Here is a 15,158-nt window from a genome sequence, read left to right on the forward strand (position 1 = left end):
CTGCCCACTAAAAAGCACAAAAGCAGCAAACGGTGACCCGCCCCCCCACGCACACAGAGCTGGCAAGCTGGTTGAGGAGCTAAAGTTCACAGGAGAATGCCGAGAGGCAGGCTTGGGTGGGGAAAGAGTGCAGCCTGAAGCTGGATCTTGGTGTGGGAGGGCAGACGAGAGAACAGAACAGTATCCAGTCTGAACTGTAGGACTGTCACGGAAAGACAGACAAAGCTCCACAGGATCCCGGTATCACCTAGTTCAACTTCCTGCTTTAAAAGATGCAACAAGTCAGCCCCAGCCAGTCTCAGGAGCCTATGCAGACAGTGGTTGGTAGCAGAGCCCAAGTGCAGCCCCTGCTGCCTGTGGTTGGAAAGGAAGGGTAGGGGGCGTGGGCCAGTGAGCTCATGGACTTGATCAGGGCCTGAAGGCAGAGATGAGGGAGACAATGGCCCTTCCCAGCCGCCCCTCCAACCCCCCAGAGCTAATGCAGAAATTCTCTTGATCATCCTTTGAGCCTGTTAGCAGGGCCTCGGCCACTCTGTGGTTGCCTTTTACCAGGATAACCTGCCTTCTGGTGTCCTGATGGCCCATCAGCAGCAGCAGAGAATGGGATATGACCCTGCATGTGTAAATTCACAAAAGGGCAGGGAAGGTGCATGTGTGACTGGCACACATTGCCTGTGGACATGCAAAGATTTGAAATAGCCAGCCTGAAACCAGTTACGTCTTGTGACATCTTGCACAATGGCTTGGTAATGTGCTCTTTATTGACATGATTTTTTTATATACATATAGGTCTGTAAATATATATATAAGAAGTATATATAGGAAAATATATTGTACATATATATTTCCTATAGATATAGAAGGCAGCTTTGAGTCATAATTGGTATGCAGTAAACTTGAAAGTATGCAATTTGATAAGCTAGAGCTTGTGTGTAAATGGAACCAGCGTATATCCTCTTTCTGGATGTTTGACTTTTATCCAACAAAATTATGCTTTGAGGTTCATCCATGTTGTTAGGCCTGCCAATCATTTCCTTCTTTTCATAGCTGGCTAGTATTCCACTGACACAGATACCTGTGAGGCACGGCATGGGGTGTTGTCTTACTTATGGTAGATGGGGATGGAGGATGAATTTTGCCAGGGCTCATCCCCCCGCATCCTGCTTTGTTGGAACGAATAAGAACATGGGAGATGAGGAAAGGTGGAGACGTGAGAAGCACCACAGAGAAGGAACAGAGAGGAGATAGGAGTAGGGTGGGGCTTGGAAGTCAAGGTCATAGGTATCACTCAGCCAGGAAAAGACAAAGCTGAGGGATGGTGACTCAGGGTGCTTTTGCTCAAGTAGACAAAGGGGTGTTTCTAAAACAGGCAACTATATGTGAAAAGAACAGACTCCACCAACACTGTGGGGTGTGCTAAGAGGAAATGCTGGTGGGAAGGTTGACCAGATGCCACCTCAGGCAGCTCTGCTATAAAAGATGGATCCATGCAGCTGGCTTTGAAGTCCATGACCACTCCATTACCAGGCTGGGACAGCAGGAGGACAGGAAGCCTTGCTGGGCGTTCTTCCTGGGCCTACCTGTCTCCTAAGTGGCTCTAATGTCCCTTTCTCTTTTCCCCCACTAGGGACATGCCTGCCCAAGCCCGGGATCTGGTGGAGAGAATGAGAAACAACCCTGTAAGTCCATACTCCCCCAGTAGAAAAAGCAGTGGGTCTCCTGTGGGCTACGGAGGGTATATTGCAACACCCCGCCTCCCCACCAGGACCCTCTCTGAACCACAGTGACTCCTTAAGAGCCATTGCAGCAGCCTCAAGAGGCAGGCTCTCCCCAAAGGGTCTCCATGGCCTAACAGCAGCTGTGGGGAGAGAGGGGGACAAAGAGGTGGCTGAAATCCTGGCCTTGACCTCTGGCAGCTTGCCCTCTCACCCCACAGCCGGCTTCTTGGAACCCCATTCTATAAACGGAAGCTTTTAAAAATAGCCTCCCAGTCCCATCCTTTCTCCCACATCCCCAGATGGGCACCCTGAAACTTCTTACTGTCACATTTTCTGCAGTGCTGTGCATTGGTTGGCAGGACTCCTGGTACAGTGGTGGCTGAATCAGCAGCTCCTCTGGGGGTCTCCCAGGCTGGACTGAGCTCACCTCCTCCTCTTCCAGTGCCCCCTGCCTGGAATGGGGCACCAAGGGCTTATCCTGGGACAGCCCTGGGCTCCTTGAAAGACCATTAGATGACATTTCAGGATGAGGTCCTCTGACACAGGCCCCAAGGGGATGACTGGGATGCCAAGAGGATAGAAGGCACATCGTGGCCTGACACGTGCCCCTCTCAAGATCTCTGTCCCCTCAGGAGATCAACCTGGAGAAGGATTGGAAGCTGGTCACACTCCTTGTTGGGGGCAACGACTTGTGTCATTTCTGCGAGAATCCGGTAGGCCCCTGACCCCTGTCCCATCCTTGCCTAGGCCCTTAGCCTGCCCCTGTGACTCCATCATGAGTGTCACACCTGCCTTGTTTCCCATACGTGCCAAGCGCGGCCTCATGAGAGCCAGGTAGATTGGCTGCTGGATACCAAATAACAGGTCTCAATCTCCTCAATTATTTTTAGTAGCCTTCTGGAAATTTTAAAATATTTTCCATTACTATCTTTTACTTTTCAAAGTTATAGAAAACTTTTTAAGATTTTAGAAGCAGAGTTAGAGATCTTCCATCCACTGGTTCACTCTGCAAATGGTTGTCACAACCAGGGTTGAATCTAGGCCAATGCTAGGAGCCCATAACTCTGCCTGGGTCTCCCAAGTGGGTGGCAGGTGCCTCAGTACTTGTGCCATCCTCTTCTGCATAGCAGTAGGGAGCTAGATCAGGCAGAGCAGCTGGAACTAAAACTGAAACACTCCTATACAAAGCTGCTATTGTCAATGGTGGCTCAACCCACTTCACCACAGTCAGTCCTGCTTTTTATTTTCACCGTTAGCTTTAACAGATTGAGAATACTGACAATGTTATATATTTTTTCTGTTCCTTCATAGTCTGGTTTTTGTCCAGGGAGCTAGTATACTTCCAAAATTCCTCTGTTCTGCTGTGTATCTTTTGCCCATAATGCTGTGACATACTATAATGAAAGAACCTTGGCAATCACATTACTTTTTCATTTATTAGTTCAACTGTAGCTATTTATGGAGAACTGTGAGACAATTCCATACATCTATTCAAAGTATGAAGAGCAAGTCAGCTTTGTTAGTGTGAACCATATCCTTAGATATTTAAAATTCTGATGAACCATTAATTACATAATTATGCAGAAAACAAGCACCAAGAATCTAGATGGGTCCTCTGTAAGACCATTGCTTTTGGGGGAATTGGCGATTCCACCCCGGGTGCTGCTAGCCCCATTTCTGGGGTGCAGGGAGCATTGGTGGTGGTTGATAATCAGAACCCATGCTGATCACATAGCTTACCGCCCTTCAAGAACTTGACCCATGAACCAGCCTCAGCTGGTTTTTAGACACTCGAGGATGAAAAGGGTCCAGGTTTCTAGAGGTTTGTAGAACCTCTTTTTTTTAAAGATGTATTTTATTTTTATTGGAAAGTCAGATATACAGAGAGGAAGAGATCATTCACTCCCTAAGTGAGCGCAATGGCTGGTGCTACACCAATCCGAAGCCAGGAACTCGGTCCAGGAACCTCCTCCAGGTCTCCTACATGGGTGCAGAGTCCCAAGGCTTTGGGCCGTCCTCGACTGCTTTCCCAGGCCACAAGTAGGGAGCTGGACAGGAAGTGGAGCTGCCGGGATTAGAACCGGCGCCCATACACGGGATCCTGGTGCGTTCAAGGCAAGGACTTCAGCCGCTAGGCCATGGTGCCAGGCCTGTGTAGAACCTCTTAACCCAAGCTTGGACTGGCCCTCATCTTATCTGGCTACTCATGGGGCAGGGAGCTGCCTGGCCCACCTGTCCTGGCTCACAGACACACTGCACTAAGTATGCTCAACACACACCCATGTTGTTCTGTGTTTAGTATGAGTGCTAGTTTTGCTTTCTACTACCATTTGAGGCGCCTGGACCCATGTCCAAAGATCTCTGCATCTGTAAAGAAAGGTCAAGATTCAGTCAGTAGGCCTTCACTGAGCACCTGCTGTATACCTCATACCCCATTACCCAGGATGCTGGGAACAGCTCTACCCTGCAGGCCAGGGCTGGATCACAAGAGGTACTGAAGATCCAGGAGCTCATGGCTGTGGACTTAGCAAGGGCTAACACCTGTAGGACAGAGGCCATGGTGATCTGGGCAGTGATAGTGGCCAAGAACCAACCACTAACACGATGAGGCCATCAGAGGCCCCCTTGGGGCAGGGGATTCTGTGGAAGGCAGGCTCAGGCTGCTGGCTAGCAAGTGATATGGCAAGGTTTCCTGCAGTTTAATCTGTGCCCACCAGCCACAAAGACTGGGCTTCCCTGCCCTGCCAGGTACCTGGAGCATTCCTGGGCTTAGGCTGCCCTTGACTGGTCTCTAAGGACTGAAGCGAGTGCCTTCTCTCTTCCCAGGGAGCCGGCTCAGAGGCAGAGTACATCCAGTACATTCAACAGGCCCTGGACATCCTCTACGCAGAGGTAGGAAAGCTTGGTGCCCGCGTCTGGGGCCTGTGGGTCACGTGTCTGTCAGACTGGGGGCTCTGTCGCCGGGGTTCATCCACGACAAGCTGTGCCCTGAGCAGAGACCCTGCCCCCCTTCCCACCTGCCAAAGACAACAACGCTAAGTCCCCTTGCAGCCAATCAGCCTGCACTTGCAGCAAGGCACAGTGGCTGGCCAAGCAGGGATTTCTCTGCATCTCAGCTTCCCGATCTGTCAACTTGGGCACTGAGATGATCTAGTGAGATGATACAAACCACTGCCCCACCAAGGTCTTGGTTCCCCCATTGGTAAAATTGGGGCATGGGAAATTAGATTGTGCAAGACCACCCCAACCCCGCCATTCCCAGGCTCCTTCCAACAGTGCTCAGGGCCCACGGAACTCATGCAGCCTGCCTTCGGCTCTCCACAGCTTCCAAGGACCTTTGTCAATGTCGTGGAGGTCATGGAGCTAGCCGGCCTGCACCAGGATCAAGGCGGGAAATGTGCCACACTCCTGGCAGCTCAGTAAGTGGATAGATCGTGGCCCCAGGGCAAGGACCCCTGGGGAGGACGACACTTGCAGATGCTAGAGAAGACCAGAGACAAACAGTTCAGATGCATCTGGCCTAGCTGTGGGACTTGAACCCAAACCCTCAACTTCTAGGAGATCTCTCATTGCTCTCCTTTAAAGTGAAGGTAACACTTTTCTTGGAAGGTTGAGGAAAGTTGAGATGAAATGCTCATAGGTACCTGACCCAGCTTCCACAGGAAACTGTAGCTTTCTCCTATCTTTGCAGACCAGGTGCTGATGGACAGGTCAGGAATCCCTATTGGAACCCACAATTCCTTTAAGCTCCATGAGACCCTCGCAGGAAGTTGCTACCATTGGGCTGATACTGGGGAGGGGCATTCGATGTAGGGTTGAACGGATTTGTTGGGAAGTTGACCAGTTGGTCACCCCTCTTGCTAGGGGCCAGGCACTCAGGTGGCATGGCCAGTGATTGGGCTCTGAATGGAGCCTATGGTGGTATTCCACCTCCTTGGGGTGGTACAAAGCTGGCTGATGGGTATGGCGCCCTGTGAGTGTCCAAGGCCATTAGAGACAGTTCAGAAACCCCAGGAATGAGGGAAGCAAATTCATGCCTAAAGTTAGAGCCAGCATGGTCATCACCAAAAACCAGAGGTCACAGGAAGGGAACTGGTAGCCAATGCTGACTCCTCCCCTTCTCTGGACCCTACACCCCAGGAGGCACCCACTTCCCACATGTCAGAGTCAGCCTCCTGGGAAGACTGAGCCCAGAGCTGCAGCTCACGAGTCCTTGTCTCACAGGAGCCAATGCACCTGCTTCCGATACTCTCAGAGCTCTCCAGAGATGCAAGAACTGAAGAAAATGAATTGGAACCTGCAGGTGCGCCCTATAGCCCTCCCCCTCTCTGCTCCAGACAGGAGGCCCTGAGCTCTCTGAGTGAGGAATCACAAGTCATGTGTGTGGCCAGGGTTGGCCGAGAGTACCCCTACCCCTGAGAGGCAGTTTATACTCCTAAAGTAGTTTATGCAGGAAGTCTGGGAGTTCACTGTGCCCTCCCTGGCCTCAGTTCCCAAAGAGGCAGCCAGAAGACTCCCACCCCTCCAATCTCAAGGCAGCACTTGGCTCTGTGGTGGCTCCCTGGGATGGGGTCCACCCTGCACCCTTAGATTCAAGGAGGGACGCAGGGTGGCAGAGCCTGGCCTGGCCTCCCTGCCTTCGTCTTTAAGAAGTCAGGTTTTGCTCACCATCTTTGCCTGCACCTTACTCCTGGCTCCATCCATGCCCTCACTGGGTGCTGGAGTTCTAGATGGGTCCAACATTTTGTATCTCATATCCTCCCCTGGAGCAGATGACAGATCCTTTGAGGACAAGTACATGTAGTGGATTCCTTTGACAGCCCGTGTTTTGAACATTTCATAAATCCAATGAGTCATGCACCAAGTTCAAAGGTACTTTGGGGTGCTGGTGTTGATGTCCCCATTTGCACTGGAGCCCTGGGTTCAAACTTACCACCTCATGCAGTGAGAAAAACAGGGCAGCCCTTTGGCCCGAGAGCCACCATGCAGATGGGGAACCACTGCCCCTTCAGAATCAGCTGAAGGCCTTCAAGTGCACCTGCTGGGTAAAGGTGCAGGATGAATGCATGCCTGGGTCACCTGCCACTGCCCCTTCATCAATGGGTAGACTCCACCACACTCAAACCCTGGGAGCAGAAGCAGACTGCATCTGCCCAGCCCTGCCAGGATGGTTGAACAGCTTTCTACCCCCACCCCACCCCCAGAGCGGCCTCTCCCAGCTCTCCTATACACACCAGTATGTGCAGCGTAAGGACTTCACCGTGGTCGTGCAACCTTTCCTACAGAATACTCTGGTCCCACTGACTGAGGTAAGCTAGGTGTCATGCTGGGGCTCAGGGTGGGTGGGCAAGGACTCCTCAGATCTTTGTGGAAGATGCACATTGTGAACAAAACCATATGGGTATTCACTAGGTTGGGATAGAACCTAGGAAGGCATTCCTAAGTGATTATGCTTTCAATAATTACGAGTGCTAACACAAAAGGATTAAATGTGGAAGGCTACATTTCAGTTTTTTAGAGGAATTCCAGGCTCTGATGCTTTTCCATCATCCCTGAGAATTGGAGGGTGGACAGAGAGGTTCTGGGGCAGGAGGAGGCACCCTCTGCTCAGGGTGCTGAGCCCCACTCCTTCGCTTGCAGACAGGGGACGCCGACCTCACTTTCTTCTCTGAGGACTGCTTCCACTTCTCCGAGCGCAGTCACGCTGAGATGGCCATCGCACTCTGGAACAACATGGTGAGTGGCCAAGGGCCCACACTCTAAGGCCTACCGTGATAAAGCTACCACTAACAGGGGTCCTTTCTCCACAAACTCAAGATGGCATTGCACACACATATCACATTCTATGGACCGAACTAGTGGCATGGCAGGTTAAAGCTATGGTCTAAGATGCCACTATCTCATAGAAGCATCAGGCTGAATCCAATTTTCGATCCAGCTCTTTGCTAAGGTGCCCAGGAAAGCAGAAGAGTCCACATTTTGGGGAGACTTGTTGCCCCATGAGAGGAGCAGCTGTAGTTCCAGGCTCATGGCTTCAGCATGGCCTAACCCCAGGCCATTGGAGGAGCTATCAGCAGATGGAAACTGTCTTCTCCCTCGTTTGCTCTCCTTGTCTCCCTGTTCTCCGTGAGTGCATCTGTCTCTGGCTCTAGCTACCGCCTCTGCCCTCTGTCCTGCACGCTGTCTCACACTGTCCTTCTTCCTCTGGGTATGTCTCGCTTGCTTGCCCTTTCTCTTTGTTTCTGTCTTCACCTCACTCGCTGTCTGCCCCATCTCACTTGCTCTATCTCTGACACACTGTCTCTACGTCTGTCTTGTTCACCGTCTCACTGCATCTGTCCTTTCCCTGTTTGTGTCTTTCCTCACTATTGATTCACCCAATCCCCATTTCCCATGTAGGTGGCAGGGACCCAAGTACTTGAGCCATCAGCTACTGCCTCCCAAGGTCTGCTTAAACAGGAAGCTGGAAATAGTGGAGCTGAACTTGAACCCACTCTGACAGGGAATATGGGTACTCCAACCAGCATTTTACCCACTGTGCCGCAGGTCTGTCCTGAAGTGACCTTAATCCAGTCCTCCATGAACTGCTTCATGCCCCCTCTTCCATACACATACCTTGTTCTTTCAGCAGCTGCCAAGTGCTGTGAGGGGTTAGTATTGTCAGATGAGGTGATAATAGCAGCATTGAGCCCTTGCCACATGACTCCGGGCAAATGCTTTCTCTAACCAGTTCAAAACCCACATTTGTCAGATAGTAAAAATGACCCAGCATGCAGGCACAGCACCTGCACACTACCCAGTGCTACACACGTGAGCTGCATCACCCTCCCAGCATGTCCACAGCAGGTTCTTTAAAGCAAATAGCTAGGCTGTCTCCTCTTCCAGCGCTTCATGGGACCTTGTGACACAAACATAAAGCCTACATGCACCACCCCCACAACCATGTGTCTCAACACGCGTGGGTCCCTGGCTCTGGTTTTGCAGAGCTTGGCCTGATGCTCCACACTGCCTCTTACACACAGTGGAGGAGTGCATTCTGATGCAATGTCTGCTTTTGCTCTAGGCTTAACAGGATAACCCAATCCCAATGCAACCTGCAGCTTCCCCTGCTTCTCCCTGGGCTGCTCAGTGATTCCCACTCCTGCTGCAGACCTGGGCTGTCGACCATCCACATAGCCTGGCAGCACCAGGTTTACCCCCGGGCCTTTGCCCTCTTGCAGCTTTCTGGGCTCTCCTCCTGCTGGCACCATGCATCTGCCCCTTCCTGAAGTTTCCCACTGGTTCGTGATAACATCCTAGAGTTGCCTCCCCCAACGACCCCCACATCACCAGCAGTCATGTCTCAAATCACACCAGGGTAATTCTTGTAGCTGGTTCTGCTCCTAGTGTGATGTTGCATTGAGGGTCACTTGTCTTCTGCTCTCTTTTAACCCCCTCCTCTCTCCACCAACAAGAGTAGCTCCCAATCTCTCCACCCACCTCCCACCCAAGACTCCAGGTGAAGCCATGATTCCCAGAAGCACCAGGCCCCGATTCTCAGCCTGGCATCAGGCTGCAGCTTTCCCACTTCTGGGGGTAGCCCAGTGCCTGCGGGAATGAACAATGTTCTGGTCCTTTCTTCCCAACACCACTTTGGCTTTTCATAGTCACCAGAACCAAAGGCGAGGGAAGTGGGAGGGATGGAAATGGGAAAATAAAGGAGAGCACAGCCAGGGTGACCGCCTGCCCCTGGCTTCCCAGCCATCTACAACACCAAGTGTCTTACCCTATTCTGATTGGGTGAATTCCTGATACAGTCTAGTGTTTTCATCCAAAATCACTTCCAACACAAGGCTGCATATAGCCTCGCCCTCACATTCTCTACTTGCTGGAGCTTTGCCCCTAATGTGACATAAAATCAACAATAGTGTGTTGGTATGAGAGGTCATACCAACAGCCAGAATGTTCTGTCCCTGAGATTCTGAGGCATGAAGCAATGTGCCCAGCATTTTGCAGCCAGTCAGTGGCACCACAGGAATGAGAGGCCGTGATGTCCTCTCCCTACTGTCCTGGTCACACCGCCACCTTGATAAACACATAAGTGGTGAGTTCACGTCTCGTACCCAGGGCCCCGTGACCTCACATCTGCAGGCTCTGGCGCATGTGCCCAGGGCACCCTCCTGGTGCAATACACACTATTTCTTGCCTCTTTCTGTAGAGGCCAGGCCATAAGTCCCAGTGGCTGTGTTTCCTTCCTCTTCGGCCTTTTGCCTTCTTAATCAGAGTTCTGCCTTCTCTGAGGCTTGGGCCTCACTGCTGTTGCCTCCCTCTTCTGCTGATGGCAATTAGTTCCTACAATCACCTTGGAAAACCCTGGCAGCTGTGGGTATTTCAAAAAGCTCATGTGAAATCGAATTAAAAATTTATTTTGCACAACATTCTGAAATCTATAGTTTTAAAAACTTACTTCCTTTTCAATGAACTTTTTGAAGACCCTTACCCCTAATCATCTTGATACATTTTCTGTTATTGAGCAATTTTACTCATAGCTCTATTTCTACCAGAAAAGCATGCACAAACCTAGTAAAAACCATGTAAGAATGATTTTAGCATCCTTCAGTAATAGCCCCCAAATAGAAACTACATTATACAACAGAATGAATAAACTGATTTGCTCATTCAGTAGAATGCCTTGCTCAATAAGAATAAATTAGTTTCAACATCAAGCAACACTGAGCATGCTGGTTTCTTATTGGAGGTGGATACTACCATAAGATGTGGAAAGGGGGCTTCTCAGTAGCGGTATCCCATTTCTCAGTATGGATACCACTGTGTATTCCCTGTCAAGAGTCATCAGCTATTTGCTTGTGACTCATCCTTGTTCCAGTGTTAGTCCCCAGGGAAGTTTATCTGAAAGGCCAGTGTTTAGCTTGCTTGCTAAGCTGCTGCTCCAACCACCCACATCCCGTATTGGAGTGCCCACATTCAAATCCCAACCCCACTCCTGATCCTAGCTTCCTGCTAACACAAACTCCAAGGGCAGCAGTGATGATTCCAGAGGTCACGTGGGAGACATTCAGTATAATTCATTCATCCATGTACTAGGACTATTCCAAGGACTCTGAGTCCCTCAGGAAAAAGCATCCCTACTTTTGTGGAATGTGAGACAGATAGCAAAACAAGTAGACAAAGTCAGCTAGGTACTTCCATTCAGGAACAAGGGGAGCAGAGTGATGACCTCCCTGAAGCAGTGACTTGTGACTCAAGCACTGAATGTCAAGAAGTTTCCAAGCAGGCAGAGGTCTGCGGCCAGAATGTTCCAGACAGAGGAAATAGTACCCACATGGGCCCAGAGTCAAGAATGAGCTCGAAACATCTGAGAGAAGTCAAAGTCAGGGTGGCAAGGTCAAAGAGGTGGCAGAGGGCCAGGGCTCAGGAGAAGTCTCAGCTGTGCCAAGGTGAGCCATGCAGCCTGCTGCTGGCAGATAGCCACGTTCAGGATGGGCTTGTGATCAGCTGATAGATGAGGAGGAAAGAGAATATTCTCTTGGTTTGGGGTCTAGGAAACTGGGTGGATGGTGGGACTGGTAGAGAAATCCTCCTGGAAGAGAAAAATCCAGAGGACTTTTTGGACATGGGAACTGCCTTCCAGGCATGCACAGAGATGTCAAGTGAGCTGTTAGGAGTGCCGAGCTCAGAAAAGATGTCAGGCTGGAGAGCAGGAAAAAGATAAGGAGTCGGGTGAGTGAAGTAACTGTGGATGTCTCAGCCATGGGCCCAAGAGCCCCTGGTAGACATGTAGGTATGACAGCTTAGAAAAATGTCATGGAGAAGCCATGACAGGGGACAGCAGCCACCACAGGGTGTGATTACACAGTGGCCATGATGCTATTGACCAGAGCATTGAGTCAATGGACTATTGGCCATCACTATGAGCAGCACAAAGGATAGCAGGTGGGCAAGTGCAGCCAGTGATCCTGGGCAAGTGTTTGAGGAGGCTACAGCAAGGACAGGCAGCATAACAGAGGGGATGTGGGTCAAGGAAGAGAGAGAGCAGCAGGTGTGTGCTAAAGGGAAGGAGCCTGCCAGAAGAACTTGAACTCAACCCCTGGGTTTGAGACCTTCCCCCTGGGCCACTTAGTTCCTGCAGCTGGGCCAAGAATCAACCTTCAGCATCTGTTCTGCCCCCAGGGAGTTCTGTTCCCATCAGCTGGCATTTCCTCTGCCCCAACCAGCTGGAAATAACTCAGGTGTAAACCGCCCATGTGTGCTACATCTAAAGCTGTTGTTTTATCTGGCACTCGCCACAACCAGATGTGGGTTTTACACCAGACCCCGAGCTTGGGTGTGTTCAGTGACCTGCCCAGCATTACCCAGTCCTTGCAGGCAGATCTAAATCCCAGCGATCTGCCAGTGTTGGGCAGTGCCATCCCTGTGGCAGCCCTTCTAGGACCAAGGCCACCCTTCCTAGGAAACGGTATACAAGCCTGTGTGCACACAGTGTGAGCACAGCCAGGGTAGTCATTAGCTCAGGTTTTGTACTTTCCTTACTTGCAGCCCCTGATGGCTGCCTGGAAGCCGGATGTTCAGGATGGTATCTGTTTACTAGTGCAAAGAGCTGGGGTCCATCTCGGCTCTGCATGCAGTCAGAGGCAGGCAAGTGGCTAAAGATTCTGCAGCTTCCAGTTCATTCTCCAATGGTTTTGCCATGGAAAGTATCTGGCAGAACCTCAGTGAGCCACGAGTCCAGCAACTTGTTCTATCTGTGTGAAAAGCAACTAAACTAGCCTTGATGAGAAAGCTCCCATTTCTGAAAGTTGTCAAGCCAAGTGTGGCGACAACATCACAGCAACCCATGTGTTTTCAAAGTTTCCCTGAAGCTGGCTATCCCCATGCACCTGCAAAAGTGAGTAGATAAAATCACCAGTTTATAAATAGGAAGACACAGGGGTGATGTGGCAGTGTATCAGGCTAATCCTGTGCCTGCGGCAACAGCATCTGTTATGGGCACCAGTTTGGGTCCTGGCTGCTCCACTTCTAATCCAGCTCTCTGCTGTGGCCTGGGAAAGCAGTAGAGGATGCCCCAAAGTCTTGGGATCCAGCACCCAATGGGAGACCCAGAGGAAGCTCCTGGTTCCCAAATTTAAACTGACCCAGCTTTGACTATTGAGGTCATTTGGGGAGTAATTGTCGATTGAAGCTTTCTCTCTCTTTTTAAAAAATATCTTACCTTAAAGATTGATGCCCCAGCATCTACTATCACAGCCACCCAGGAGGGGAGCCCAGTGGCAGAGGCTCAAGCTCCAGCCTTTTAGCTGTGGTCCTGGGGCTGGTCAGTGTGTCCTCTGCAGACCTGGGGCACAGGCTCCGTCCTGGCCTGCTCTGACCCTAGGCGAGTCCCAGCCTGGGGTTGGGAGGTCTCTCTGCCATGGATTCAGCCTTCCCAAGGGATGACTCCCAGCTTTGTTGAAATAAGTGTGCCCCTTTCCCCTCTGCAGCTGGAACCAGTGGGCCACAAGACGACCTCTAGCAACTTCACCTACAGCAGAACCAAACTCAAGTGTCCATCTCCTGTGAGTAGCTTCCCCGTCTGTCCTACCACTTGCAGGCCCAACGTAGGCCCCTGGGGACCTCAGCACTTGAATTTCCCCTCATATCTCACCACTCCTCACAGCCACCACCGTGTGCCAGGATGTGGGTGGGTATAGGGAGAAGCCCACAGCTCTACCACAGGTGTGAGTGGCTCAGAGAGGCAGACCAGCAGGTGCTGCTTGGGGTTCCAAGCCACCCATCACTTCTGACAGAGATCTGAAGAGGACTCTGGGAGCAGGGAGGTAGGGAGAGTTCAGACACAGGATCTGTTCCCAGAACCCATGGACCCTCAGAGCACTCTAGGACCCCAGCTCACCTCTTGGACCTTCCCCTCCTCTTTCTGCATGCATCCCAAACTCACTACCATATACCTCTCACTCATCAGACCCTCTGGAAAATGAGCCCAGTCCGGTCAAGGCCTGGTTGTCCTTGGCCAGAGCCCAGGAGGAAGCCTGACCTCTCTTGTTGTTCGCTCCATGTTTCTGGCAACTGGAGTTACCTCCCAGGCAGGCCCCGTGACTGCCCACATCCGTGCTTTGATTTCTGCCACCTGCTCCTCCCCCATCTTGGCCAGTGAAAACACTTCCCTCCCTCCAGGGCCAGGATCCCACTGTCCTCACTTCCCTGTATCACATCAGACACACCTCTGGGTTCTCTCACAAGACACAGAGGCATCCTCTTATGGGACATGATTGCATCTCTACCGCTCTCCTCTCCCTCCTGGGCAATGAGAAGCTCTTGTGGGTTACTTCAGGCTCTTGCCATAGTTCCTGACCTAGCAGGCTGTGAAACTGGGAGTGGTTGTCCAATAATGACCTGGAGCAAACTGGTGGAGCCTTGGCCAGCTTCCATTGATTAACTACCAGCTCCCATCTCTCAAAGCCAGGAAAGGTGGGGTGTTGGTGGGAAATCCAAAGAGGCCATAGCTGGGAGTTGTTGGCTGCTTGGGACACCCATCAGAGGGTTTGGGTGCAGAGTAAGAGTGAAGGGGCTATACCAACAGGGGAGAGCTGGGGGACTGGGCAAGGGTCAGTGTTGTTCCCACAGATTGGAGGAATCACAAGGTCTTAGGTGGGCAGACGGATGTTTATGCAGGCCCTGATCCTCTTCCCCTTCTCTCCAGGAGAGCCCGTACCTCTACACCCTTCGGAATAGCCAGCTGCTCCCCGACCAGGCTGAAGCAGCCCCCACGGTGCTCTACTGGGCTGTGCCAGTAGCAGCAGGAGCTGGCCTACTCATTGGCATCCTTGCAATGGTGGTGTGGACAGCTGTGCGGAAGCAGCGGAACCCCTCAGTGGTCATGGCCACAGGCTTATAGGCCCAAGCCACACTTCAACCTGGCTCCTCTACCTCAGCCACCTGCAGCCGGAACCTGCAGTTGGAATCTGTTTCAACACCTGAGACACAGCAGCCAAAGGAACAGGCAGGACTTCCTGGGGCCCGGCCTTCTTCCAGATCAATGCTCCTGGGATTGGCCAGATTAAATAAAGCTAAAACATGTTTTATCTTCAGGTGAGCCTGCCTGTGACACTGACCTATGGCTGCATGTGCAGGTGTATATGTGTTTGTAGGGGTAGAGGAGTGAATGGGGGCCAGCCTTACTGGAGCATATCCTTCACGTAGTGGCTGGAGTTGTGCAACTGGCTGGCCTGTCTTCAGTCCAAGCTGCCATCCAGCTGCTTGGTGCCTTCTGTGAACCCTGGACAATGAAGGGCACTGTGGTGCCTCGTGAGCTGGGCATGTCACAGCCTGACTGGGAGGACACACTCCTTTCAGAAATGAGAAGCTCCACAATAGCGTGGAATGAAGTAGGTGAATGTGGGCCCTGGTAGGTAAGTGTGTCCCATGGTTTTAGACCACAGGGGTCCC

General features: G+C 51.5%; 1 protein-coding gene across 1 annotated transcript in view; it reads left to right on the forward strand.

Annotated features, from left to right (window-relative positions):
- The window catches only part of PLB1 (phospholipase B1), a 101,035-nt gene extending 86,376 nt beyond the window's left edge, over positions 1-14,659 (forward strand). The window contains exons 50-58 of the mRNA XM_040992747.1: positions 1,628-1,679; positions 2,351-2,431; positions 4,545-4,610; positions 5,043-5,137; positions 5,943-6,021; positions 6,923-7,027; positions 7,359-7,454; positions 13,196-13,270; positions 14,413-14,659. Of these exons, the coding sequence (XP_040848681.1) occupies positions 1,628-1,679; positions 2,351-2,431; positions 4,545-4,610; positions 5,043-5,137; positions 5,943-6,021; positions 6,923-7,027; positions 7,359-7,454; positions 13,196-13,270; positions 14,413-14,607 (844 nt within the window). The 3' untranslated portion in view covers positions 14,608-14,659. The remainder of the gene's footprint in view (positions 1-1,627; positions 1,680-2,350; positions 2,432-4,544; positions 4,611-5,042; positions 5,138-5,942; positions 6,022-6,922; positions 7,028-7,358; positions 7,455-13,195; positions 13,271-14,412) is intronic.
- The last annotated feature ends 499 nt before the right edge of the window (positions 14,660-15,158 follow it).

This window comes from Ochotona curzoniae, unplaced genomic scaffold (assembly GCF_017591425.1).
Source record: "Ochotona curzoniae isolate NIBS_2020 unplaced genomic scaffold, NIBS_Ocur_1.0 contig_883, whole genome shotgun sequence".
NCBI classification, from domain to species: Eukaryota; Metazoa; Chordata; class Mammalia; order Lagomorpha; family Ochotonidae; genus Ochotona; species Ochotona curzoniae.